This window comes from Amorphotheca resinae, assembly GCF_003019875.1.
Source record: "Amorphotheca resinae ATCC 22711 unplaced genomic scaffold M430scaffold_12, whole genome shotgun sequence".
In the NCBI taxonomy this organism is placed as follows: Eukaryota; Fungi; Ascomycota; class Leotiomycetes; order Helotiales; family Amorphothecaceae; genus Amorphotheca; species Amorphotheca resinae.
The window spans coordinates 364,377-390,199 of record NW_020194482.1 but is presented as its reverse complement, the minus strand read 5'-3'; the positions used below and the strand labels follow the sequence as shown (position 1 = coordinate 390,199).

Genomic DNA, 25,823 nt, shown 5'->3' with positions numbered 1-25,823 from the left:
TCCCTCCGCTGTTCACTTTCTACCTAGGTAGACCCTCTTTACCACAGAGCGTAATTATTCGGTGCAAGCACGTCAGATGTCAATATGTGATGGCAGGCAGCAGAATCTATAAATTACAGTCCGACTATTCGTCCTGGTATGTTGTTGGTACACGTAAGAGAATATGCTGAATCACTGCTAGGGGGAATAGCGGTACTAATCCCCTTCCCCCCTTTTGCCATTTTCACCGCATAGATAGCCTCGCCTATCCCGGCAATCATCCTCTACCCCTTTTCATCACAATCTGGCCCGTTTACTTGTAGAAGTCAAATTTATCAGCGTCTGGATAGATATTATTAGCATCAACATCTTAGAGTCAGGGGAGGATAGCCTACCTTGTGTACTCTTAACCTGGCTGCTATACGCATCCTCCAAATCGGACTGGATAATGTTGTATCTGTTCTTCCGCACCGCCCGAAGACCAGCCTCTTGCATAATTGCAGCAATGACGGCACCACTCAGAGGATCATTTCTGACGATCAAACTATCTAGGTCAACCTCGGGAGCCAAAGACATCTTTGATGCAATCGTAGTGAAGATTAACCGCCTCTCTCTTCGGTCTCGGAGGTTAGGAAATTCAATCTTTCGGTCAAGACGTCCAGGACGTAGCAGAGCAGGGTCGAGAGTGTCAGCACGGTTGGTGGCCATGATAACCTTAACATTTGAGGTTTGGTCGAAACCGTCCATTTGGTTGAGGAGCTCCAGGAGAATACGTTGCACTTCACGATCGGCACCCGTCTGAGCATCGAACCGCTTGGTTGCAATGGCGTCGATTTCATCGATGAAAATGATGGATGGCGAGTTCTCGCGAGCCATTCGGAAAACATCTCTGACCATACGTGGTCCCTCTCCAAGGTATTTCTGCACGAATTCAGAGCCCACTACACGGATGAAGCTAGCGGTTGTCGAATTCGCAACAGCTTTGACCAACATGGTCTTGCCGGTTCCAGGGGGGCCATAGAGAAGTACACCTCTTGGTGGATCGATACCGATTTGCTTGTAGAGGTCGAAGTGTGTTAATGGAAGCTCAACAGCTTCTCGAATCTCTTGCTTTTGCATATCAAGACCTCCAACATCGGCATATGTTACATCTGGCTTTTCGTCTGCGCCAAGCATGGCAATCGAAGAATCGGCTTCGGGAGGGAGGATGTCGACTAGGGAGTTGGAGTGTCGGTGGAGTGCAACGGAGGATGATGGTTTAAGCTTCTCGCGGTCGAGAGTCGAGAGGATTCGGACGACATAGTTGGAGCCTGTTGATGATTGTACGATACCAGTGCTGTTGAAGATGTTAATGACGAACGAAAACCAAAACATTCGGCTGCTTGTCTCACTTCTGATCGATGGCTTCCATGAACTGCCCAATAACCAAAGGGACGCTCTGAATTCTCTTAATCTCTTCTTGTGCTCGCACCAACTCTCTCTTCAGACTCCTATAAGATGTCAGTGTCTGCTTCGACGCTGGGTACTGTGGTTGCCGACCTCTGTTCGTCCTTGATGTATTCTTCCTGCAGTTGGATATATCTGTTGTCTCTTAGCCGCGGTCCTGCCAAACCGTCGCTCAGGTAGCTTACTCCAGATGCCGTTGAAGCTTCTTCAGGGTAGAATATTCATCGCTTCCATCTGTTCCAAGACCTTCCAGCGAGTCTATATTCGGTATCGAAGATGGCAATTGCTTTCTCGGAGGCAACGCCTGGGCCGCCGCGTTTGCTACCGCAATGTCCCCCATCTTGATGCTGCGATCAGGAGGAGAGAGGAAGCTGTGTTGCGCTGTGGGAGGAAGAGGGTGGGTGGAGGGTGATGGAGGTGATGTGATGATGTTCGATGTTCGTTGATGAGGCGCGTGTCGATGGCAAGCCTAGAAGCGCAGCTGTAGCATCAGTAGCTTGCCTGACGAATCAGGCTAGACCGGTCGGATGGTCCTTGGATTCGCTAAGAATTTGTGCCTGACCGCCTGAGGCCGCCAATACCCGGCTTGTCTCCTGCGCTTTCCGCTTTGGGCCTAGGGCGTCTCCGCGGCTGCTCTCCCCGAATCGGAGTCACCTGACCCCGACGTGGGCCCGCAGCTCGGCTCCATTTGACTCAGCTTCCCTCCTGCAACGCTTCCACTGACAACAACGACATCCACCAACTCTCCACGAAACTGCAACGTCCACGACCGCTACGAGAAGTGCTTCTCGTGAAAGAGAAGAGTCGGATCTCCTTTCTTTTATTCGTGTCAACTTAAATAAATTAAATCAAATTTACTATGTCTTCCTCCATCACCATCCCCACCCGGTCGACGTACGGGGACAGTGGCAAGGCTGCTGCGAGCTCCAGCTCCTCTTCGTCCTATTCCACCTCCCCGCGCACACCGCAGAGCCAAACAACGTCATCTCCTGCTACTTACTCAAATACTAAATATGGCCACGATCGGAGGCCCAGTTTGCTCAGTGGGTTGATCCCTTCTCGGTTTCTTGTTCCGCCAGGGAGAGCAAACGGGCCCGAGCTGCTCCGCCCGTAGACCTTCGGCGGAGCGTCTGGCAGCATCAGGTGGGATACATTTATCGATGGCTAATTACGATCTAGGCTCCTCGCTGTCGAAGCAGGAACACACTGTCATTAATATTGGTGACCCGGATGGTGTTCCCCGCCTGGTGAGTCGTCCCCGTAAACCCGGGAGACCCCGCTGCCTGGATGCTTGCTGACTTTCGCTGTCCAGATTACTTGCGTGCGATCGTCACAGGGCTTTGATTGGAATCCAGGTTTGTTACAGCTATGCTTTAAGTGACGGACACTCAGTCTCTAACCTCAAGTCTAGAAATCTTCCTTCCCTCCTATGTCGAATGCGACTTTGAATCCCTCGAGCGAAAGCGCGACCCGGTCCACGAGATTCGGCTGAGTGACGAGGAGATTAAGAATATGTTTCCACAATAATCGGGAGTTTGTCGGATTGGTACGGGATAGAATGCCTTTGTCCCAGGCTTGGGAATACGGAATTTGCACATGCTGCTTGGCGCCGGGACTTGAACATATGATTCCCGTGATATCGAATATCGGAGTACTTATTATAGTTATGCTGGTCTATGGTTCGGATGATTAGATGGCGAGGCAACGAGAGTTGGGCGTTGGAGTCTGGGATTTCTAACACGACATAATATCAGGTCTGGGGGTTTGGGTTGGCGTCAGTCTCTTCTTGTCGGTCACTCCAATCATTTAATGTTCCAGTGTTTTCAGAGAAGTGATTGATTTGTGCGGACCCTGTTCTGTGATACCCTCCAATCCGGGCCGTTTGTGTTCAGCGCCATTTAACTGCAGTGACACTTCACATGAGAATATTATGGCGAGAGGTTTCCAGCAACCCCTGATTCAGGACAATCTCCACCTGAGCCTGAATACTCCATGCGTGGCAAAGTTATGCGTATGCTCCCAACTTCTCTGCTCCACCAACGTTCATAAATCGCGGCACAACCATCCGAACGCTCACCGCTCCCCACACCGGTCTTGTGGCACCAGCCACGACGTCTCCTCCCCTGTATAATCATCGAGTTACTCGCAAGAACCAAGTGCAAAGTTTGTATAGATGGCCGGCATCGACCGATGTTGCCACGACCGCATGCATTACCCGGAACAGTCCCCCGAGGACGCCATGTGGATATAGACACGAGGAGCCGCCGTCGTCCACCGACGTATCAGGACGGAGGGAAGAAGAGTTGGAAGATTGGGATCAATTGCTAGCAGTGCCTGGATGTTATTGAGAGTATACAACGTTGTTGTACAGTTATGGCTTGGGTGCCTTGGGGGTTCGGGTTCGGGTCTTGACGGAATACTAGTTTCAGGGTATTGATCTCATAGGTACCTAGGTACCTTGCACTCACAGGCCGCAGACGTGCAGACGATAGCCCCTCTGGCAAGCTATTGCGTGTATGTAAGGCTCTATTAGGGGCGGTGTTGATTTAGCTTTTGCTCTGCTTCTTCTGGCAATAGACAATACTTCACCTTGCCAAGTGGTTATTTGTAGGTCGCAGCATACCCTACCTGGTGAGGTAGGTAGAGTGACTTTACCCTGGACAGGGCAATCAGGACGCCCCACCCACCCCGCATTCACCAACTGATACATGTACCGAGGTACTTATCAGCCACGATAAGGTCCGATAAGGTTAGCGCGCGGCCGCATTTCTCCGACATCGAACTTCGGAAGTAAACAAGCATGGAAGTTCTCATAATCTCCAGCTCTCTCCAACACATCTGCCTCCCTTGGACCACGGCCCTACTCCACGGCCCAGGAATGAACTTGAAGATTGAAGGACAATGGCTGAATACCACCGGAAAATAGAACTCCAATCGCCGGATGACCTTCAGTACTTGATCGCGAACGTCCGACGCGCCGCGCATGAGAAAATTGACAGAGATTTACCGCCTATAGAAGGCGAGGACAAGATGCGACGACGGGTTGAGGAATTGGTTCAAGAAGTTTGTTCTACCCCCTTTTTTGTACCCTGGAGTGCTATTTATACCCTATCCCTCTCCCCCCCCCTTTTCCCCCTCCCCCCAAAAATGGGACGGGGTGGAAAAAAGGAAAAGGAAAAGAAAAACAAGAACAGTTCCCGCTGACGAGAGATTGTGAGAATAAACAGTACATCTCCCAGGTATTCCACAGCACGGCCCCAAACCTGACGATCAACGGGCTATCGCCGACCCGCGAGCAGCTAGATTCCATGCTCACGGCGCCGGGAAACACACGCAGCATCGAGGAATACGAGCCCTTCAACCCGAAGCTGTGGGAGCGGGCGAAGGAGCTGGCGCGGCAGGAAGAAGATCTGATTGAGGAGATAGCGGCGCTGAGGAGGAAGATGCCCGGGGTAGCGGTGGAGGGCGTGAAGAACGCGTTCAAGGAGGGGATGGAGGGGGATGAGAAGGTGTTGAGGGAGAGGTTGGAGGGGGTCAGGAAACGCGAGAGTGGGTCTGGATTGGGGGTGGGCAAGATGGAGAGGCAGGAGGAGGTGGAGAGGGGGTGGGAGAAGGGTGTTCAGGGTTTGGGACGTTTGAAGAGGACGATGCCGGAAATGGTGGCGAAGAAGGAGAGAGCGGATCGCGCAGAAGAGTATGTGCTGGAGACGAAATAGGGGGGGAAATGGGATAGATTGGGGTTGGAGTTGGATGGCGTTCAGGAAAGCGTGTCCTACGCTTAAAACAAGGTTTGATATCCAGGGCATTGTCTAGTATTCGAATTGCAAAAGTCTAAGGTTTGCAAGACTGGCTCATTTTCCATTCTTGAGATTCTCTAAGTTTGTGACGTGGCTACGTTAATTTGGTTCGTTAATACCTCTTACTTCATTGAACCTCCTCCCTGTTCTCAGGGCTTATCCCATCTTCCTCCTCATCCCCACTATCTCTCTCCTCCGTCGTAGCCTTGCTATCCACTGCACTCCCTTCCTTCTTAACTTTCAACTTGGCCTCCTTTCTCTTCGGAATCACACTTAGGAAGGCCTCCCCCCAATCCCCCGTCTCCAACCACTTCAGCATGATCTCCACCACGTGATTAACTGCTAGCACAGACCTGCTTTGCATGGTCATGTACTCGCCAATGGGAAGCTTGGCCGTGGCTATACCGCGCTCACAAGCTCGCTTGTAGCAGATTCCTTTGTGGCGGTTTTTGTCGACAATCCCACCGATTATGTAGCTCGTGTTGGGCGAGAGCCTCTCGAGCGTGTGTGGGGAGTCAGAGGTTAGGTACACGATTGAGGGTTCCTGCTTGGGTTGTGTGGATTCTAGAGACGTATTCTCAGCTGTAGTTGGCTCTTCTACCTCTGATTTGAGGCTCGAAGGTGCAGCAGGTTGTTCCACAGACTCAGATTTAACCGTGGATGGCTCCTCTGGAGTTGGTCCCTGCGATTCAGCACCTTTCTCAGTTGAGTGCTCTTCTGATTTGCTCTCTGAAAGATCCTCGAAACCTTCAGATAGAGCACCGGCCAACTTCCCTCCCTCGGGACCTCTCATAATCCCGTCTAGTTCTTTCGCAGCCGCAATGAAATCCTCTTCAAAAAATCTCATCCCCTTCCAAGAAAGGTGATTGTTGGTCAGCACAGTCTCAAACCTCGTCCTCAACTTCCCATTCCAGGAAGTAATGGCCATGTGAGACCTATACGGGGTAGTCTTATTATCCGAATAGCACCTGGTGAGTTGGGCCCCAAGAGAAATGAGTTCCTTCTCCGTCATGAGCTCATCGAAATCACAATCCATGATCAACGAGACCGGGACCTGAATAGGTCTTCGAGGCCGCGGCTTCTTTTCTGTGGTAGGCAAGACCTCTGAGGCTTCGGCTTCGCCATTGGCAATCTTCTCCTCAGCAGCGGCCCGCTGCGCGGCTTTGCGGGCTTGCTTTTCCTTGTGCTTTTCTCGCCGCTTGATTTTGCGGTATTCTTTCCCGGCTTCCCATTGCTCTCTCTTCCGGATTTTTTTTAACTGGCTCTTGGACAGAGCAGGTTTTTCGGCTGTTTCGCCTTGAGCGTCTGCTTGAGGTGTGCCATTCTCTCCATCCTCACGCTCTGGTAGACCGTTGAGTTCTTCGGACTCCTCCTTCTCGAGGCTGGCTGACCGGTTCTGATTGCGGTCTCTGAGATCCTCTGAAGGTTCCACTTTTCGAATCTTAGAAGGACGCTCTTCTATGTCAGACATTTTTGATTTCCTGGAATTGGATGCCCGGGTAAATTCTCGTGACCGAAGAAATCCGAGAAACTCGGCGCACATTGAGAAAAAAGTTATGGTACACCGCCTCGGCAGAATCGCGAAACACGGACAATTAGAGCCTAGCGTTCTTCACGTCGCGTCTCTCCTAATTAGATATCCGACGTGATTCCTGGGTGATACGTGATTACGAGTCCAAGATCATTATTTTCTACAGGAAACGGATACTCTGTTTGACAAGACCCCATGATAATTAATTAGTATTCAGACACGATGTCTTCACGTCCTGAACTTAAGGTAAGTCAATTTTCAATACCCGTCCACGCCACACTAACTCCCACAGGTTGACGATGAAGGCGGGTTCATCAGGTTTTTCAAGGCCCTTCCCACTAAGAGCGATGATACTGTCAGAGTCTTTGACCGTGGGGATTGGTATACCGCCCATGGAGAAGATGCAGCATTCATTGCACGAACAGTGAGCCTCTTCCCGAGTCACCATCTCCACAGTATTAACTCTTCAATAGGTCTACAAAACCACATCCGTTTTGCGTCAGCTAGGCAAAAATGATTCCACCGGCCTCCCGTCTGTCACGATGACCATCACGGTCTACAGAAACTTTCTGCGCGAAGCACTCTTTCGACTCGGGAAGCGAATCGAGGTGTGGGAGACCGAAGGCCGAGGACATTGGAAGGTTGCGAAGCAGGCATCACCCGGAAATTTACAAGATGTTGAAGAAGAACTGGGTGGTCAGTTCGATGGCGCACCAATTATATTGGCTGTCAAAGTATCGGCCAAGGCCTCAGAGGCGAGAAACGTTGGTGTTTGCTTCGCAGATGCGAGTGTGCGTGAGTTGGGCGTGAGCGAATTCCTCGATAACGATCTATATTCGAATTTTGAGTCACTGCTCATTCAACTGGGTGTCAAAGAGTGCCTGGTGCAGGTTGACAAGTCGGAGAAGGATGTTGAGCTAGCAAAGCTCAAAGCAATTATTGATTCATGTGGTATTGCTATCTCGGAACGGTCTGTGTCAGATTTTGCTACCAAGGATATCGATCAAGACTTGGCAAGAATTCTGAAAGACGAAAAGGCCACAGCAACTTTACCACAAACAGATCTGAAGCTTGCCATGGGATCAGCTGCAGCCCTGATCAAGTATCTTGGAGTTTTACATGATCCTTCGAATTTCGGCCAATATCAGCTTTACCAGCATGATCTCTCTCAGTTCATGAAGCTTGATGCTTCAGCCTTGAAGGCTCTCAATCTTATGCCTGGTCCCCGAGACGGCTCCAAAACCATGTCCCTCTATGGACTACTCAATCACTGCAAGACGCCTGTTGGAAGCAGGCTTCTATCACAATGGCTAAAGCAACCTCTGATGAGTCTAGAGGAGATTACAAAGAGACAACAACTTGTTGAGGCTTTCGTCGAGGATACCGAGTTACGCCAAACAATGCAAGAAGAGCACTTGCGGTCCATTCCAGACTTGTATCGACTCGCCAAGAGGTTCCAACGCAAATTAGCCAATCTTGAAGATGTGGTCAGAGCATATCAGGTTGTCATTCGCCTACCGGGCTTTATTGGGACGCTTGAGGGCGTTATGGATGAGAAATATCGAGATCCCCTCGATGAAGCGTACACCACAAAGTTGAGGGAGTATGCAGGCAGTCTTCAGAAGTTGGAGGAGATGGTCGAAACCACCGTGGATCTCGAAGCTATGGACAGACATGAGTATATCATCAAGCCCGAGTTTGACGATGGGCTCCGGATTATCAGGAAGAAGCTTGACAAGTTGAAGTATGAGATGGACCAAGAGCACAGACTTGCCAGCCAAGATCTCAACCAAGAGATGGACAAGAAGCTTTTCCTCGAGAACCACAAGGTGCACGGTTGGTGTATGCGTCTTACGAGGACCGAAGCTTCGTGTATTCGAAATAAGTCCAAGTATCAGGAGTGCTCTACGCAAAAGAACGGTGTCTTCTTCACGACCCAGAAGTTGCAAAGCATCCGGAGGGAATTCGATCAACTTTCAGAGAACTACAACCGCACTCAGGTCAGTTTGGTCAATGAAGTAGTCAGCGTCGCAGCGTCATACTGCCCAGTTATAGAGCAGCTGGCTGGTGTATTGGCACACCTAGATGTCATTGTGAGCTTTGCGCACTGTTCCGTCCACGCCCCAACGTCCTATGTCAGACCCAAGATGCATCCTCGTGGAGAAGGAAACACAATCCTAAAGGAGGCACGACATCCCTGCATGGAGATGCAAGACGATGTTCAATTCATCACCAATGATGTGACCCTCAAGCGAGGCAGCTCCGAATTCCTCATCATCACGGGACCTAATATGGGCGGCAAATCGACATACATTCGACAAATTGGTGTCATCGCCCTCATGGCTCAAATCGGTTGCTTCGTCCCTTGCTCCGAAGCAGAACTCACCATTTTCGATTGCATCCTTGCCCGAGTTGGCGCCAGCGACTCGCAACTGAAGGGCGTCTCGACATTCATGGCCGAAATGCTCGAAACCGCCAACATCCTGAAATCAGCAACTTCGGAATCCCTCATCATCATCGACGAGCTCGGCCGCGGGACCTCCACATATGACGGCTTCGGCCTCGCGTGGGCCATCTCTGAACACATCGTCAAGGAAATTGGATGTTTCTCGATGTTCGCCACTCACTTCCACGAGCTTACCGCGCTCGTGGATTCCTATCCCCAAGTGCAGAACTTGCACGTCGTAGCCCACATTGATGATCATGGCAAAGCGAAGAGGGAGGTGACGCTGCTGTACAAAGTGGAAGAGGGCGTCTGCGACCAGAGTTTCGGCATCCACGTCGCGGAACTGGTGCGGTTCCCCGAGAAGGTGGTGAACATGGCAAAGCGTAAGGCGGACGAGCTAGAGGATTTCACGGGCAAGCACGAGGGGACGCGTATTGAGCACAAGAAGGAGGATGTCGAGGAGGGTAGCATGTTGTTGAAGGAGGTGCTTGTCAAATGGAAGCAGGAGTGCGAGGGGAAGGGGTTGAGTCGGGACGAGATGGTGGCCAGCATGAGGCAGCTGGTGCAAAAGGACGAGCGACTATTGAAGAACCCATTCTTTCAGAGTATCAAGGCACTATAATCATATACTGTATGGGGGGTAGGATTGGGACAGGGGCGTTCCGGTATCGCGTTTTTAGGTGTGTTGGCTCCTTAAGGTACGACGCGAGACGAACATAGAAGAAATATCAAATACATATGGCATTAGAATGCAGAGACACAATATACATTGTTTTAAATATCCCCGCAAAAAAACTATACAATCACACATAATCAAGGTGTTGACGGTCCGAAGGAGGCATAGCCGCTCTGCCCCTCAAAAGCCCCTCGGCAGTCGGAGGCTCCGCGTATCGGCCTTCACGCCTTAAGAGGGATCCCCGCCAATCCCAACGAGGGGCAACCGTCCACCGCCTTGTGCTAGCTCAGTCGTCCCCACCAGGAAAACAGAAAAATTCACCCTCAATCAAAGCCAGTCATCTTACTCCGCACCTCCAGAGAGCTGTGTCTTCCATCATCTCTCTGCCTTCATCTCCGACCGTACTGGTTCTTCCTTTTCTATTTTCCCTTTTCTTACACATCTTCAATTACCTTCCAATCCTGCAATCATGGCCACTTACGCTCTACCTAAGTCCCACCAGGACGTGAGTCTGCAGAGCTCTCTCGTGCATCCACTCACTGACTCACCTCGCAGATGTTGGAGAAATCTTTGCTCGAGACCGATCCTGAGATCGCGGAGATCATGGTAAGCATCAGCTACTCCATTGTGCTCATTGTCTATAGAGGATCTTGTCTCTAACAACGGCCCTTCAGAAACTTGAGATCCAGCGTCAACGCGAATCCATCATCCTCATCGCATCCGAGAATGTTACCTCGCGCGCCGTCTTCGATGCTTTGGGGTCGCCCATGTCCAACAAATACTCCGAGGGTTACCCAGGCGCCAGATACTACGGTGGCAACCAGCACATCGATGCCATTGAGCTGACCTGCCAGTCTCGTGCTCTCAAGGCCTTCCACCTCGACCCCGAGAAATGGGGCGTCAACGTCCAATGCTTGAGTGGTAGCCCTGCAAACCTCCAGGTTTACCAGGCTATCATGAGACCCCATGAGAGATTGATGGGTCTTGACCTGCCCCACGGTGGACACTTGAGTCACGGTTACCAGACCCCTCAGCGGAAGTAAGCACTCAAGATCTCCAATGGAAAAACCTTAGCTGACGGAAAACCAAGGATCTCCGCGGTCTCGACCTACTTCGAGACCTTCCCGTACCGCGTCAACCTCGAGACTGGTCTCATTGACTACGACAAGCTTGAGGAGAATGCCTTGATGTACAGACCCAAGGTGCTTGTGGCTGGCACATCCGCGTACTGCCGTCTTATCGACTATGCTCGCATGCGCAAGATCGCAGACCTTGTCGGCGCATACCTCGTCGTCGACATGGCTCACATCTCTGGTCTCATTGCTGCTGGTGTCATCCCCAGCCCCTTTGAGTACGCCGACATTGTCACCACGACCACCCACAAGTCCCTCCGTGGCCCCCGCGGTGCTATGATCTTCTTCCGCAAGGGTGTTCGCAAGACCGATGCCAAGACTGGCAAGGAGATCCTGTACGACCTCGAAGGCCCCATCAACTTCTCCGTCTTCCCGGGTCACCAAGGTGGTCCCCACAACCACACCATTACCGCGCTTGCTGTTGCCCTCAAGCAGGCCACTACCCCCGAATTCAAGCAATACCAGGAGCAAGTCGTCAAGAACGCCAAGGCTCTGGAGACCGAGTTCAAGAAGCTCGGCTACAAGCTTGTCGCTGATGGAACCGACTCGCACATGGTCCTCCTCGACCTCCGCCCCCAGGGCCTTGACGGTGCTCGTGTTGAGGCGGTCCTGGAGCAGGTCAACATTGCCTGCAACAAGAACTCCATCCCCGGCGACAAGTCGGCCCTGACCCCCTGCGGTCTCCGCATCGGTACCCCGGCCATGACCAGCCGTGGCTTTGGCGAGGACGACTTCAAGAGGGTGGCCGCGTACATCGACCAGAGCATCAAGATCTGCCAGGAGGTGCAGGCGGCGCTGCCCAAGAGCGACAACAAGCTCAAGGACTTCAAGGCCAAGGTTGCCGGCGGGGAGGTTGCCAAGATCAACGAGATGAAGAAGGAGATTGCTAGCTGGGCTGGGGCCTTCCCGCTCCCCGTCGAGGGCTGGCGGCAATAGATTCGGACAGGACGGTTTTCCATTTTCGGTGTCTGGGAGTACATGGGAGGGACAAAACAAAAGCATCAACGTCTTTTGGGGGCGCTTACGTGAATGATTACTTCAACGTAGTCATCTAAGTAGTTATGGGCATGTTGGGGAGGGAACAAAAGGGAGTGGGGGTTATTCGACTCGGGAGGATAGATAGATAGATAGGTATCATATAGGTCGGGCTCGACTGTCTCGCGAAGACTGCAAATGCGACACAGTTCAACCTCTCACATGACCTGGACGTTTGATTGGTGGGGCTCGTGAGCACGTATGAGGCAGCTTTACCTTAACTACGTATTTAGACGGTAGCATAGTCTACGGGGGTTTGATGACTCGCTGGACAGATGATGTTGTACTTGACTGACTGAGAGCAAGACGCATTCCAGATTATATACAGATATCTACCTTGATAATTAAAAGCCTCACAAGGATCTCTCCATCTCTCCTCAGCACAGAGGTTCGTTTTCCCCTGTGAGCAAACGACACACGAGAGCACGCGTTCCTGAGCAAGAGCTGGGCTGGGCGGCATACGGCAGATCGGCCTGGACACACGATAGGCCGGTGTGGGAACGGGGGGTTGTGCAGGGATGGATGGGGTGGGCTGGGTCACGAGGGGTGTGGGATGGATGTTCTGGGGATGTCGGAGAGAGGAATGAATTGCTTGTAGACAGATAGATAGGTAGGTAAGGTTATATAGGGATAGGTCTCTTTGGTCTTTTATCTTATTTATCTTGTTTATCGTGTTTATCTCATCTATCTCATCTATCTTATCGCTCTTATTTATAGGAGCATGATGCGATGCCCGGCAACCGTAGCGGGCGGCCGTAGTGGGTACGGTAGCGCAGACGAGCCGAGGCAGCAAGGTGCCTGACGGGGGAACCAAAGCGTCATCATCATCGGTTCCCCAGTTCTCTCGTCTCTCGTCTCTCGTCTCTCGTCTCTCGTCTCTCGTCTCTCCTCCCGTCTCTCCTCCATCTCTCTTCCTCTCTCTTCATCCCTCTTCATCTCCCTCCCTCCCCCCTCCCTTCATCCCTCTCTCTTCTCATCAACAATCACCCGTTGTCCATCTATCACTTCCTTCAACTGCGACTCTAGGTACATCTCCCAACAGTCATCGCAACCATGAAGGGTGCTGTCTTCGCCGCAGCGACGCTGCTAGGCTCTGTGAGCGCAGGCATCCATAAGCTGCCTCTCAAGAAGGTTTCGCTGTCGGAGCAGCTCGCCGGCGCCAACATCGATACCCATGTGAAGCATCTGGGCCAGAAGTACATGGGCATCCGCCCCGAGGCCCACGCCGATGAGATGTTCAAGGATACCTCCATCCACGACGAGGGCGGCCACACCGTCCCCGTCAGCAACTTCTTGAATGCCCAGTGTAAGTCGGCCCATTTCCCTGATCTCACCCACCTCTTAACACGACTCCAGACTTCTCCGAGATCACCATCGGAACCCCCCCTCAAACCTTCAAGGTCGTCCTCGATACCGGAAGCTCCAACCTGTGGGTGCCCTCCTCCGAGTGTGGCTCGATCGCCTGTTTCCTTCACACAAAGTACGACTCCTCCTCTTCGTCGACCTACGCGAAGAACGGGTCGTCCTTCGCCATCCAGTACGGCTCTGGAAGCCTGAGCGGATTCGTTTCCCGCGATGTCATGTCCATTGGTGACCTCAAGGTCAAGGACCAACTCTTCGCCGAGGCCACCGAGGAGCCCGGTCTTGCCTTTGCCTTTGGTCGATTCGACGGCATCTTGGGTCTGGGATACGACACCATCTCCGTCAACAAGATCCCCCCTCCCTTCTACAACATGGTCGACCAAGGTCTTCTGGATGACGCGGTTTTCGCTTTCTACCTCGGTGATACTGAGTCCGAGTCCGAGGCCGTCTTCGGCGGGGCCGACGAGAGCCACTACACCGGCAAATTGATCGAGATCCCCTTGAGACGCAAGGCTTACTGGGAGGTTGACTTCAACTCGATCAGCTTCGGCGATTCGACTGCCGAGTTGGAGAACACCGGCGTCATTCTTGACACCGGAACCTCTCTCATTGCCCTCCCAGCAACGCTTGCTGAGCTCCTCAACAAGGAGATGGGTGCCAAGAAGAGCTACAACGGCCAGTACACCATTGACTGCGACAAGCGTGACAGCCTCCCAGATGTGACCTTCAACCTTGCTGGTTACAACTTCAGCATTACCGCTTACGACTACATCTTGGATGTTCAGGGTTCCTGCATCTCCACATTTATGGGAATGGTAAGTCCTGATCCTCTCTCCCGAGCAAGCTGATTACTGACGGAACCTCTTGTAGGACATCCCTCCCCCTGCTGGACCCCTTGCAATCTTGGGAGATGCGTTCCTCCGCAAGTGGTACTCTGTCTACGACCTCGGCAAGAACAGCGTTAGCCTTGCTGCTGCCAAATAGAGCATGACGGGAGGAGTTCAGCCAAGGAATGGCATAGGTTGGAGAGAGGATTCAGATGGCATCGGACACGGAGTTTCCCTAAATTGTAGTCTAGGATCACGTGAGGTATCCCCCTATTGGTATTTGCATTTGCGCAAGTTCTCTTTCTACAAGAGGCATGTTCTGCATCCTTGGATGATAATTACGGGGCGAGAAAGAACACGCGCGGCGGTTTTCCTTTTGTTAGGTTATACAAGATGGAATAAATACATACACCTCTGGTAAATGCATTCATTGTCTTTTATGTGATGGTGATGGTGATGGTGATATTGATAGTGATTTGTGGTGGATGCATAGGTAAGGTAGGTAGGTAGGTAGGTAGGTAGGTAGGTAGGTAGGTATTTATTCCTCTCAGTACTTATTATTACCCAGCTTTGAGATTTACAGTAGTTGGGTTTTGAGAAGGGCTGATATCGTTATTGGTTTTGGTTTTGGGGGGGGGGGGGGTGTAGAAAATATAAAAATAGAGCAGAGAATGAATAAAGTAACCAAACCTAAGTTCCAGTTTGAATGATATCTCCTGTTTCCACAATTCCCAGAAAAAAACAAAGCCATGCAGCTTTCAATTCTTGCTTCAATCCCCTATGCTGCCAAATTCCCAACGCGCCTTTCATTCATTCAAATCAATCAAATCAAATCAAATCAAATCAAATCAATACATCCCCCCCTCATACGGCACCCCCAGTCTCGGCGCACCCCTAAAATCATTCTTCCCATCCAAATACGCAATCCAGCCTTTTTCCATCCACTCCTTCAAATCAAGCCCTTCCTGTCCCGCATCCAGGGTCGCCGCATTCACACTCAAATAGCCCGTTCCTTCCTCCGCGCCCTCAATCCAACCCTCCGGATCCGGGGTCCACACCTCTCTCATCCCTCCCTCAATTTCCACATTTCTCCTAACGCCCTTTCCCCAGAACGCAAAACATCTCACACCGCATATCCCACAGAAATAAAAATGCAATTTTTTGCCCTCGCCAGAACATACGTAATCGGTAAGCCCGCTATTGGCAGAGCTTGGGTCGAGAGGATTGAGAAGTAGGAAATCAGAAGGGGAGTCCATGAGTCGGACGTGGAAAATTGACATCTTGTGACACGTCGTACAGTTGCATTTCCGGATTCGGAGGGTGGAGCGCGAGGATGGGGGGGTCGCGGTTGTGAGGGGCGGTGGGAGCGTTAGGTAGCTGATGTACCGGGTGTGCCCGCAGTGGCAGGAGCCGTGGTAGGGATGCCGGGTTGGGGTGGTCATGGGGTTTGGTTGATTGGAGAGTGATTTTGTTATGGTGGGTTGGAATTGATATTGTAGGTAGGTAGGTAGGTAGGCTACTTGCGAGGTAGGTATGTGGGATGAAGGTTGAGAGTTGTAGATGAGAGTCAGATCTGGTGCCTATCTACCTAATTTTAGCGACTTCCCGCACCTGATTACTATTCAAGTACTTGAGTACTTGACTCTCGAAATGGGCAAACTCAAGGTTTCCGTGGCCGGCTTCCTCAAGATTGATGTTGGTTGGTGGTTCTAAAAGGAGGGAGAACTTGGGTTTGGGATGGCCTGGATTGAAGGCAATCGAGGAATGGAACTAAGACAAGGGCAGGCGCTGGCTGATCATCTCTCAAGTACTTCAAATCTGTTCCCAAGTTGGCCATAAACCTTGGTAATATGTCAGGTACAGTTGTAAGTCATCTCCGCCATGATAACTCGGACTTAATATCGTATCTTACGTCATCAATCGTAAATCATTCATTAGATTAGTAAAATCAGAAGAGAATAAAACCTTGTTCATCAAGATCAGAGCAGCTTCAAGTTATGAAAAACCACCTTAGCAGGGAAAGTTGCAAAGTCTTGTGTCGTCCTAATCGTTGCTCAACCACTCTTTTGGATCAGCAGAGTCTTTGATAATAAACTGTACTCACCCTAAGCCAACTCAGAATTGACATCTTACCTGAAGCTTTTGCCTCGAGTTACCCTTCAGTAACAGCCTAATCAACGAGTATCTGTGGCATATGGGGTTCTGGCTCTTCAAAATGACTCTCCAGACATCTCCAACATAGAGTCTCAGGCGAAAGAACACCTACAGAGTGCCCCCTTTGCTGCTGTAGGAGAAGAACGACAGCCGCAAGGCGAACATACCAATTTCCATGAGCCCTCAAAATACCCATACGGCGGGGAGACAGGATTACGTCTTGCCATGAGTCGAGACATCTGATGTCCTTGTTGTCGGGCAGAAGTTTCGGTACAGCACACGAACAGTTTAGCGTGATACGAGTCACATCTTCTCTCTCGATGCGAAGCATATCCAAATCTGCTATATGTTTGCCATTGTCCCATAAGGAAACCACAGATTCAAGGTAGAATATGCCTTGGTTAGTAGTATCCCTGCCTACTGTAACAAGAGGAAGTCTTTCGCCCGTAAACCATAAATGTAATGAGCTTCCATGGAAGTGGTTCTCGCGCTTGGCATCAAAATTCGAGCGTGAAATCTTCTGGACTTGGTTGACTGGGCGGGATATTTTGAGCTCGCCGGCAGGAGCATGCATCAGATTCAGACCAGCGAACCCCACGTTGCCGACTATATGGCGGATGTTCTTGGCTGGAACAAGGTCATAAGGGTCGGAAAGCAGAGAAGACGCGACGAAGATCGAGTTGGAAGCACTCATAGCCACTACTTCCTTAAGGCTCTCTGGCTGGATATTCGACACTCCAGTTTCCATCATAGCTATACAGGAAAATAGCTCCTCGCGACCCATTTCTCGTAGCAGCTCCCCCGACCCGTGGAGCAGCTCCCTCTTTCTACGGGGCTGAACATTTGCGAGTCTTGTCACATTGTCGAGAGCGGTCCAATAACCTTCGCATAGAGGATAATCGAGCACCCCCAAGGAGATGGTCGCTCCGGGCAAACCTTTATATACCTCAGCAACTACACCCAAGAGTTCCAAAGAGCGGACCCATTGCCTTGGTGGTGGTGCAATTATATTATTCATCAGGTTTGCGGTGCGGCCGTGACTAAATTGCCAGTCCAGTCCATCCGGAGTTGGAACCCCCTCTCGCATGACTAGTTGTCGCTGAAGGTTTCTTCTAAACGGAATGGCAAGGCTCTGTATGTAGTCCCATACACGGTTGGGTTGTGGACAATGACTTTTCAGCCACTGTGAACCGTGAGAGGGTTGCTCAATCAAGCTTGTTGCCGCAATCAGTTTCCTGCCATAGCTAGAGCGTTGTGAACTCGTCGTAGTCGAAGTGGTTCTAATATATAGTTCAAAATAGTCTCGACGTTCTTCGGACTCCACTACCCGTGTGCCCAAGTATCGGGTGAAAGTAACATCAGGGGTCCTGGCCTCGTGGTCGAGGGGGGGAAGACCTTCGGGAATAGCCAAGCAAGTGCAAGGTTTGTCCGCAACACGGATGGATGTGGGCGAGTTGTTGCAAGTCCAATCGCTACGGAAAAGCGGGACTGAATGTTCCCATATCAAGAACTGAGCCTTTTTGTGTGGGCCTCCCGGGAGGGGGACGGTTTCTTCGTGCAATGAGCCTTCGCCCAATACGTAGCACGCCTCACCTCTGGCCTGTATCATATTCATACGATGATCTAGGTCAACCTCGCTGGCTTGGGTAGTCTCCTCCTTATGGCATTTATGTTGGCAGAACTCGTGTGCATTAACAGGGCCGCTCTTGGTTCCCAGCTTGATCCATCGAGCGTGACTGCTTCCGCCGAGAGGGTCTGAATGTGGCACGGCAGTACAATATTCATGATACTCACTACTCCTGTCCGAATAGCAGATGATTGCATCCTGATCCCTCAATCCCATGTTTTTCGCAAGCTGTCGTAATAGCTCGATACCTGCTTCAACGTCAAGTGGCTCTTGAAGAGCTGCCATGACCATTGGATTGCAGAGACCGAAATAAGGTTGGAGCGCCTGTATTTGCTGATCGTCATCTAATAGAAAATTTGTCCCCCAGTATTCTGCGTGGCCCAAAAAGTCTTGATATTGCTCCAGATCCGAGCCAGTAGCCGATAAGACAATATCTGCAGCCTCAGCAAGTCCAGCAAGCCAACTCGTGTGGCCAGAGGATCTCATCTCGGCTTGTGTTATTGGAGCTGTTCTCTGCAAATACGTCCAAAGTTCATGTATCCACCGGATTGCATCTAGACGCTCATGAATGCCTACTCGCCACGCTTCAAGGACAGAACCCAGGATAACGACTTGAAATTGAGAAATGGTCGCTCTAGTTCTATCTTCCACACTCTCGACCGATACAGGATCACCGTAGGACCTGAGGTGCGACAAAGCTAGAGACCAATGCGTGCCTCGATTTTCTTGAGTAGTCGCAACCTCAGTCAGGCCAAGCGTCATGGTTGCCGGCTTTGTGAAGAGCAAATCTGAAAATGCAACTTTTCTGACACCATCGCCAAAGTGTACGAGATCAGGATATAGATGCCAGGCAGAGATTGCGTATAGAACAGATCCATCGGAAATTTGTTGCGATATCCCTTTCAGGTGGTTCTCCAGCGCCGTCATCGCATTGGTCCATGCAGCAAGAACGTTCGGATATGGGTCTTTGGTATTCCCAGTCGACAGACTCACATTCTTTACAATCAGCAGATATTGATCGCGTTGCACCGTTAGTGCTCTATCTGCTTGACTGAGCCATGCTCTGGCACTCGCGTCCCACTCTTCGAGCTCCTTTCGAAGGAACTCCTGCTGAGCGGCGGCTTGCGATTCGATTGACACGCTGCCTTGACCAACGTTATTGAAAATTTCAAGACGCCTTTTCTCAACGAGTTCAGACCAAATGGCTGTCGCTGTCTGGGCATCCCAGGCTCTGGCTAGCATACAAGCGAGCAGATGTACACCAAGCGCAGGAAAACCGGAGGTTGCGGCAGCCCACAATGAGGTACAGTCAGCACCAACATACTCGCGGAAGGGACCATCAGCTTCTGACCCGGTAGGATTTATGCCAGGCTTTTGGAGAATTTCAGACACACGGCGACCATAGGCTTTTAGCAGTTCTGGGGTTTTGGGTATGACTTCTCCGAAGAGCCATCCGAGCTTCATCGCTGTTCTATGTGAAGCTCCTTTCTCCGCATTAAAGCGTCGATTGTTTGACATAGCCTGGCCAATTGTGCGATACTCGAGAGGAGCGTCGGTCTTCAGGAACGTAAAGTCAAAATTGAGCTGCACAAGAGAAAGGGAATTCTCTACCGAGGCTGATGCCAATGAATTCCAGATCTTGCCAATAGACATTATGATGGTTAATCGAGATACTTTTGATTTGGCAACTGCTATTCCGGGATGGTCTAAAAGACAAGAGCAGCTGAAAGGCCCGAAGCAATGTTGAAGGCCTTTTATTTGAGGGGTGAGGCTCTGAGGACTCCATGATGGGACACGCAGTCATCACTTGATGACACCCAGTGTGGCGGAGTCGAAAGTTCACTGGTTCGTTATAGCAAGGAGTTCTCGACGATAGGTTGGGCGCCGAGGCATACTACAACCTGCATGAGGACCTGCTATGGACCAGCCAAATCCTGAGGCACGAGGCATTCTGCTCGACAGTAGGTAGATAGAATCTCAGAAATCCAGCACTTCTTCGTCAAGGCTGGAGCTTGCTATATGAGATTTGTGTGCTCAACAAGATGAATGGAAGGGTTCAGGGAGAAGCAGTCCAACAGCGCTCTACAACATTGAAACCCGCAAATTCAATGCTCGTAGAGATCCTTGCTGCACCGGAATCAAGAACCAGAGCACTCCTCTGAATCAATCCTGTAGAACCGTAGATCTGATCCCGAACAATTACTCAAACAAATAATCATCTCTCAAGAAAAGGAAAATGGCCGGGGGGTGAAGTAAGGTTAGGTGAGGTACCTTACCTTACCTGAGATGCCTTAGGAAATACATCACGTGATATATCAAGAGTCTAGCCTCATCCATACTAGCACCAACTCCAATCAAACCGCACGAGGAGAAAAAATTCCCAGAGCTTGAAATGTGAAATTTCCCCGAGCTCAGTCTTTAACAACCAAACACCACACGTAGCGAACCAGGCTGCGAAATTGACTGTTGCGCGACCGTGGAAGCTTCGACAATCGTGCAGGCGTTAAAATACCGTTAGGATGGCTTCCATCGATTACCTGCTCCATGAGAGCTCGGTGGGGTACGCAATCTTTCAGGTTGTCCACCAGGCCGACACAATTGGAAACCGATTGAAGGAGGTTCAAGATGCAAACCAAGACCTTTCAAAGTTTGGCAAGATGGTCAAGTTGGTCAACTTTGCGCCATACAGGTATAGCCCACATTTCCGTGCTCAGGGACCAGATTTAACAATTATCCAGAGGTGCCGCCGAAGCTCTCGAGAACATTAACCTTGTCTCCGAGGGTGTCCTGTCCGAATATCTCAGATCAAACCTGGAACTGAACCTCCCAAAGCCGTCGAAGAAGAAGAAGGTCGTGCTGGGTGTGTCGGACAAGAACTTGGCTGGAAGCATCAAGGCCGCGTTCCCTGGTGTCGATTGCGAAACTGGCGAGACGTCCGAAGTGGTCGCAGACTTGCTCCGAGGGTTACGATTCCATGCACCGAAGTTGCTGAAGGGGTTGCAAGAAGGGGATGTTGAGAGAGCACAATTGGGTCTGGGCCACGCATACTCCCGCGCCAAGGTTAAGTTTTCGGTTCAAAAGAACGACAACCACATCATCCAAGCCATTGCGACATTGGATCATCTCGACAAGGCTATTAATACCTTCTCCATGCGTGTTCGAGAATGGTATGGCTGGCACTTCCCCGAACTCGTCCGAATCGTCTCGGATAACCACACATACGCCAAGCTCGCGCTTGCGATCGGGGACAAGAAGAGCCTGACGGACGAGTCATTACACGATATCGCTGCGATTGTGAACGATGACGGAGACATTGCGCAGGCGATCATCGATGCCGCACGAGTGAGTATGGGTCAGGACATCTCAGTCAATGATATGGAGAACGTCTCGGCCTTCGCAAACCGTGTGGTCAAGCTTGCCGAGTACAGAAGATCGCTGTTCCAATACCTGGTTAACAAGATGTCCATCGTCGCACCAAACTTGGCTACTCTGATCGGCGAGGTTGTTGCCGCCCGTTTGATTTCCCACGCCGGTTCCCTCACCAATCTTTCCAAGTACCCTGCATCTACCGTCCAAATTCTCGGTGCAGAGAAGGCTCTGTTCAGAGCTCTGAAGACTAAGGGCAACACTCCCAAATACGGTTTAATCTACCACTCAAGCTTCATCGGCCGAGCAGGCGCAAAGAACAAGGGCCGCATTTCGCGATTCTTGGCAAACAAGTGCAGTATTGCTAGCAGAATCGACAATTTCTCCGAAACGCCATCAACGAAATTTGGCGCTGCGTTAAGACAACTCGTCGAAGACAGATTAGACTTCTACGCCAATGGAAAGGCACCCATGAAGAACGAAGATGCTATGGTAAGAGAAACCCTACTCCGCCTATTATCGAGACTTCCCTAACCAGCCCTGATGCAGAAATCCGCCATGGATGCCGTCCTAGGCGATATCAACGTCGCGGAGCCCGATGGAGATGTCGACATGGCGGACATCACGCCCAAGAAGGAGAAGAAATCCAAGGACAAGAAGGACAAGAAAGAGAAGAAAGAGAAATCCAAAGACAAGGAGGAGAAGGAGCACAAGAAGGACAAGAAGCGGAAACACAGCGACGTCGGCGTCGAAGTGAGCGAGAAGAAGAAGAAGAAGAGCAAGTCCGAGTGATTGATTGATTGATCTCTCTCATGTTCCTTCTCTATTTCTGTATATCTGGGCTGGGTCTGGCGTAGGTACGTAAGTAGGTAGTGTCTTTGTGTGTTGTGTTGAAATACTCCTGGGCGTTACGTGGTCATCTCTTGCATAAAGTCTGGTGTCAGGAAAAATTCAAAAAGAAACAAGACTTGATATATACTCTACTATGTACCTATATGTGCAGTTGGCAGAGAGAGAGCTAGTAGATGGATATATATATTCACAACGTCGTTTTTCTTGTACGAGGTTCCTTCTCTGCATTCGCTACCTATCTTTTTATGTCATATGATTTGACTATCCTCTCTTGTGATGATAATCCAAAACCCCCAACCAAGCCTTGGGCTAAAGGGGGGCGATAATAAAAAAGAAAGCAAAAACGCCATAACTTCGCTATGCTAGCCCTACCATACTCCTACCATCTCATCTCATCATTCGATATATGACATCTACGAGGAGAGAAAAAGAAAGCCTTCCCCCCCAAGAAAAGAAAAAAACATGTGCCCGATCAAGCGCCTTCGCTCCCGAATTCATTCGTCCACTCCTCACTCCGCTTGATATCTTCCTGCGAGACGGTGGGTCGGGCGCCCTTGACGGCCTTGATGAAATCCCGTAGTTGCAATGGCGGTTCGAGGAGCTTGTCGGAATCGACTTCGGTCCATGTCATTTCCATGGCTCCTTTATCGCCTGGAGAGCAGGGCGTTAGCTTTTCGACGTCGCCGTCCATTACCTGGGGTATCGTTAGGGATCCTGTGATTTTCGGACTGGTTTTGTAGAGGGCACGGGTGATGTTGCTTACCTTTTTGTAATGCGTAGCGGTTTGGATCTTCCGCACTGGTTGCATGAGCGCATCTTGAACAGCGATGCTGATATCGCTTCCTGAGTAGCCCTCACTCAACTCTCCCAATTTCCTATAATCGGCTGATGTGAGTTCACACGGTGTGGTGCCTACACTCAGCTCGAACATCTTCGTCCGTGCAGGGAGATCTGGGAGAGAGATGTGTACGCGTCTTTGGAAACGTCGACGGATGGCAGCGTCTAATTGCCATGGGATGTTCGTTGCACCGAGAACCAGCACACCCTTACTGTCTTTGCCTACGCCGTCCATTTGCACCAGCATCTCGGTCTTGATACGGCGCGAGGCTTCGGATTCACCTTCTCCTCGAGGTCCGCACAATGCGTCAACTTCATCAATAAAAATGATAGAAGGTTTGTTCTCGCGGGCCATGGCGAAAAGTTGCTTCACTAATCTATGCACGAAACATGTTAGATGAGCTTCCATGACAGGAAGAATCAAGACTAACCTTTCACTCTCTCCCATCCACTTACTGACCAAGTCCGAACTGCTCACACTGAAGAACGTACTGTTTGCTTCCGTTGCAACGGCCTTCGCCAAATAACTCTTTCCTGTCCCCGGCGGTCCATACAATAAAATCCCCTTCCACGGCTGTCTCTTCCCAGTAAACAGATGCGGGAATTTTATGGGCAAGATAACCGCCTCCTTCAGCGCCTCCTTCGCGCCCTCCAAGCCTGCAACATCTTCCCACTTGATATTCGGCTTATCCTGCAATATCGCCCCCGCAAGCGCATTCCTTAATTTCTTGCTGTCCGGGTCCGCATCCTCGTCGCCGTCCTTGCCCTTACCCGCTCCACCTGTCGTACTCCCATTTGCGCCCACGAGGCCTGCCTTTTTCCGCTTCCCATCCATCTCTGCTAGATGCGTCTTCAACTTCTCCGCTCGCTCCATGTATTCGCCAGCCTTGGCTCTTATCATCTCCTTGGACTTGGCATTCTTCTCCCATTTCAGCGCCAGCATGAAGAGCTCCAGGGACTGATAGTAGAGTTGATATGCCTTTTCATATTCGGCCGCAGTATCGGCTTCGATGGCTTTCTTGACCACGTCAATTGCGCGGCCGAGGAAGTCGGTGTTGGACATCTTGGAGGGGTGGGGATTGTCGTGCGAGGGCGTCGTAAAGACAGGTATGAAGAAGGCAAAGGACCGGGGTATCAAGTAGTACTGCAAACAAGAAATTTCAACGGTTTGCCTGCCTCAAATGCTGCTCAAGCGCTTGTCTCCTCCAATGGACTTGGGGTGGGGGGGTCTTGGATCGGCTTGGGTAGCCAGTGACGACAATACCCTAGAATTATATTTGAGTGTGCGAGCCTCACACTCTCTATCCAGAGTACTGTCCTTGGAGGATACCAACAGAGGTTCAGTGAAAAGAGGGAAGACCTTCTCTGTTGTCTCGTGAGTTTGCAGGTGTTTATGACAACCCAGGTGTTTCGCTTGAGGGTTGCCCCAGGAGCCTGCCCCGCGATCACGCTAGCGAAGCGCGCTCTCCAGATTTCTGAGATCTGGATAGCTACAGGAGCCAGACAACGAACATCCATTCAAAGTCCTAATCCGAACAAACCCTGTCCTGGATTGTGATTTTGAAGGGTCTGTTGTCCCGTTCAAAGATCCTTTTACGACCACACTTTATCCTCTCCCCGTATCCCACGTCAAACCATGGCGGAACTACAGCAACGACTGCAGGCTCTGTCCGAAGAGTACCAGAAGGCTGAACAAGGTCGGTCTACCCCGCTGGTCCAGCAATCATGCGCGCTCGCTGACCTTTTTGAAATAGAATTGCAACAACATATACAGTCCCGGCAGCGACTCGAGGCGCAACTACAAGAGAACAAGCAAGTCAAAAAGGTTTGAACCAGCAACCCCCTCTATTCGTACTCCAACTAAGTCAGTCATATAGGAATTTTCGGGATTGGACGACGATGCTAATATCTACAAGCTAGTTGGCCCAGTCTTGTTGAAGCAGGACAGGAAGGAGTCGATGCTGGCGGTAGATGGTCGACTGGAATTTATCGACAAAGAGATGTGAGCTTTCTATGGCTGTGGGGTATGGTGCCCAGGACTGATACGGATATAGAAAGCGCTTCGAGAAACAGATCAAGGAAGCGCAGGAGAAGAGTGACAAACTCAAGATGGAGGTGAGTCGTCCTCCTGCTACGTATGGAAGTCCCGACACTGACAAAGAGCAAGATCATACAGGTCCAATCGCAAGCCCAGCCAGAGCAGGGAGCTCAGGCATAGGTTGCAGCATGAACGAATCTAGAGTGGAGATGGCGTTTGGCGGTGCATTGTAGGCGTTTGATACCAAAAGCAGACTCGTGGCCAAGTCGGTCAATTCCTAGATACACGCTGGATCAATTGAGTGTCGTTGATTTCATCCTATCTAAAATCGTGATGGGTGACTTGGGTTTTTTTTCTAGATGTGCCAGTAAAGTGAGGAATTCGAGCCTCTCTTTACACTTTTGATGAACTCGAGTGTTTGCGAATCCATGGTATGAGCTCATATTCACCTTCTCCTCTAGCCTATATGGGACAGGAATGATGTCTAGAGGAATCAGCCGCAGGGCACGAACTGTACTCTATTCAGTATGTCTCCGAACAAAGCTTGGCAAGATATGAACTATCTCTTTTGGGAAGCCCTCGAACTACAAATTCTCAAGAAGTCTTGACCAGAAACATTCAAAACCTAAGGGTTGTCTTTTGAGATGGGAAATCATCCGAACGGGTATTGTCACATCGGATCCCCTAAGCACTTTGTCTAGTGATTCAAGGTGCAAT

At 50.7% G+C, this 25,823-nt stretch overlaps 12 protein-coding genes across 12 annotated transcripts; 7 read left to right on the top strand and 5 right to left on the bottom strand.

Moving 5' to 3' along the window:
* Positions 1 to 292: 292 nt before the first annotated feature.
* On the bottom strand, positions 293 to 1,765 carry M430DRAFT_108947 (hypothetical protein; the record flags this gene model as incomplete). Its single annotated transcript, XM_024861244.1, has 5 exons — positions 293 to 321; positions 375 to 1,315; positions 1,371 to 1,469; positions 1,519 to 1,560; positions 1,611 to 1,765. The coding sequence occupies 5 exons, from the start codon at positions 1,763 to 1,765 to the stop codon at positions 293 to 295; spliced, it is 1,266 nt and encodes a 421-aa protein (XP_024717339.1).
* A 378-nt stretch (positions 1,766 to 2,143) lies between these two features.
* M430DRAFT_146574 (hypothetical protein) lies at positions 2,144 to 3,061 on the top strand. Its single transcript, XM_024863018.1, has 4 exons — positions 2,144 to 2,468; positions 2,605 to 2,672; positions 2,738 to 2,780; positions 2,837 to 3,061. The coding sequence occupies exons 1-4, from the start codon at positions 2,285 to 2,287 to the stop codon at positions 2,950 to 2,952; spliced, it is 411 nt and encodes a 136-aa protein (XP_024717338.1). The 5' UTR covers positions 2,144 to 2,284; the 3' UTR covers positions 2,953 to 3,061.
* A 1,265-nt stretch (positions 3,062 to 4,326) lies between these two features.
* Positions 4,327 to 5,141, top strand: M430DRAFT_22409 (hypothetical protein; the record flags this gene model as incomplete). The annotated part of the gene is made up of 2 exons (XM_024864687.1): positions 4,327 to 4,488; positions 4,653 to 5,141. 2 exons carry the CDS (start codon positions 4,327 to 4,329, stop codon positions 5,139 to 5,141), a joined length of 651 nt encoding a protein of 216 aa, XP_024717337.1.
* A 247-nt stretch (positions 5,142 to 5,388) lies between these two features.
* M430DRAFT_70503 (hypothetical protein) lies at positions 5,389 to 6,681 on the bottom strand (the record flags this gene model as incomplete). Its single annotated transcript, XM_024869497.1, has 2 exons — positions 5,389 to 5,819; positions 5,970 to 6,681. Coding segments are annotated over 2 exons (1,143 nt in total), but the record flags the coding sequence as incomplete, so codon positions are not given.
* A 229-nt stretch (positions 6,682 to 6,910) lies between these two features.
* M430DRAFT_146566 (hypothetical protein) lies at positions 6,911 to 9,821 on the top strand (the record flags this gene model as incomplete). Its single annotated transcript, XM_024863017.1, has 3 exons — positions 6,911 to 6,999; positions 7,046 to 7,177; positions 7,227 to 9,821. Exons 1-3 carry the CDS (start codon positions 6,976 to 6,978, stop codon positions 9,819 to 9,821), a joined length of 2,751 nt encoding a protein of 916 aa, XP_024717335.1. The 5' UTR covers positions 6,911 to 6,975.
* A 161-nt stretch (positions 9,822 to 9,982) lies between these two features.
* On the top strand, positions 9,983 to 11,944 carry M430DRAFT_69488 (hypothetical protein; the record flags this gene model as incomplete). The annotated part of the gene is made up of 4 exons (XM_024869434.1): positions 9,983 to 10,380; positions 10,431 to 10,481; positions 10,550 to 10,914; positions 10,966 to 11,944. The coding sequence occupies exons 1-4, from the start codon at positions 10,345 to 10,347 to the stop codon at positions 11,942 to 11,944; spliced, it is 1,431 nt and encodes a 476-aa protein (XP_024717334.1). The 5' UTR covers positions 9,983 to 10,344.
* A 1,152-nt stretch (positions 11,945 to 13,096) lies between these two features.
* M430DRAFT_108992 (hypothetical protein) lies at positions 13,097 to 14,389 on the top strand (the record flags this gene model as incomplete). Its single annotated transcript, XM_024861248.1, has 3 exons — positions 13,097 to 13,349; positions 13,400 to 14,220; positions 14,276 to 14,389. 3 exons carry the CDS (start codon positions 13,097 to 13,099, stop codon positions 14,387 to 14,389), a joined length of 1,188 nt encoding a protein of 395 aa, XP_024717333.1.
* Positions 14,390 to 15,080: 691 nt separating this feature from the next.
* Positions 15,081 to 16,165, bottom strand: M430DRAFT_69485 (hypothetical protein; the record flags this gene model as incomplete). The annotated part of the gene is made up of 1 exon (XM_024869433.1): positions 15,081 to 16,165. Exon 1 carries the CDS (start codon positions 15,672 to 15,674, stop codon positions 15,081 to 15,083), a length of 594 nt encoding a protein of 197 aa, XP_024717332.1. The 5' UTR covers positions 15,675 to 16,165.
* Positions 16,166 to 16,267: 102 nt separating this feature from the next.
* Positions 16,268 to 19,712, bottom strand: M430DRAFT_45156 (hypothetical protein). The gene is made up of 2 exons (XM_024867745.1): positions 16,366 to 19,712; positions 16,268 to 16,293 (listed from the first exon to the last, which is right to left on the bottom strand). The coding sequence occupies exon 1, from the start codon at positions 19,664 to 19,666 to the stop codon at positions 16,403 to 16,405; it is 3,264 nt and encodes a 1,087-aa protein (XP_024717331.1). The 5' UTR covers positions 19,667 to 19,712; the 3' UTR covers positions 16,268 to 16,293; positions 16,366 to 16,402.
* An 820-nt stretch (positions 19,713 to 20,532) lies between these two features.
* Positions 20,533 to 22,171, top strand: M430DRAFT_109154 (hypothetical protein; the record flags this gene model as incomplete). The annotated part of the gene is made up of 3 exons (XM_024861259.1): positions 20,533 to 20,702; positions 20,752 to 21,871; positions 21,929 to 22,171. 3 exons carry the CDS (start codon positions 20,533 to 20,535, stop codon positions 22,169 to 22,171), a joined length of 1,533 nt encoding a protein of 510 aa, XP_024717330.1.
* Positions 22,172 to 22,366: 195 nt separating this feature from the next.
* Positions 22,367 to 24,313, bottom strand: M430DRAFT_61412 (hypothetical protein). The gene is made up of 3 exons (XM_024868925.1): positions 23,500 to 24,313; positions 22,995 to 23,445; positions 22,367 to 22,925 (listed from the first exon to the last, which is right to left on the bottom strand). Exons 1-3 carry the CDS (start codon positions 24,129 to 24,131, stop codon positions 22,704 to 22,706), a joined length of 1,305 nt encoding a protein of 434 aa, XP_024717329.1. The 5' UTR covers positions 24,132 to 24,313; the 3' UTR covers positions 22,367 to 22,703.
* A 391-nt stretch (positions 24,314 to 24,704) lies between these two features.
* On the top strand, positions 24,705 to 25,286 carry M430DRAFT_53590 (hypothetical protein; the record flags this gene model as incomplete). Its single annotated transcript, XM_024868398.1, has 5 exons — positions 24,705 to 24,765; positions 24,823 to 24,893; positions 24,946 to 25,070; positions 25,123 to 25,183; positions 25,236 to 25,286. 5 exons carry the CDS (start codon positions 24,705 to 24,707, stop codon positions 25,284 to 25,286), a joined length of 369 nt encoding a protein of 122 aa, XP_024717328.1.
* Between the last annotated feature and the right edge of the window lie 537 nt (positions 25,287 to 25,823).

Excerpts from the sequence above, each read along its gene's own strand:
- M430DRAFT_146574 (XM_024863018.1), top strand. The coding sequence starts at position 2,285 with ATGTCTTCCTCCATCACCATCCCCACCCGGTCGACGTACGGGGACAGT. Across the intron at positions 2,469-2,604 it reads TCGGAGGCCCAGTTTGCTCA|GCTCCTCGCTGTCGAAGCAG; the intron begins GTGGGTTGATCC and ends ATTACGATCTAG. Across the intron at positions 2,781-2,836 it reads GGGCTTTGATTGGAATCCAG|AAATCTTCCTTCCCTCCTAT; the intron begins GTTTGTTACAGC and ends CCTCAAGTCTAG.
- M430DRAFT_45156 (XM_024867745.1), bottom strand. The coding sequence starts at position 19,666 with ATGTCTATTGGCAAGATCTGGAATTCATTGGCATCAGCCTCGGTAGAG.
- M430DRAFT_61412 (XM_024868925.1), bottom strand. The coding sequence starts at position 24,131 with ATGTCCAACACCGACTTCCTCGGCCGCGCAATTGACGTGGTCAAGAAA. Across the intron at positions 23,446-23,499 it reads TGGATGGGAGAGAGTGAAAG|ATTAGTGAAGCAACTTTTCG; the intron begins GTTAGTCTTGAT and ends TTTCGTGCATAG. Across the intron at positions 22,926-22,994 it reads CCGCTACGCATTACAAAAAG|GTAATGGACGGCGACGTCGA; the intron begins GTAAGCAACATC and ends ACGATACCCCAG.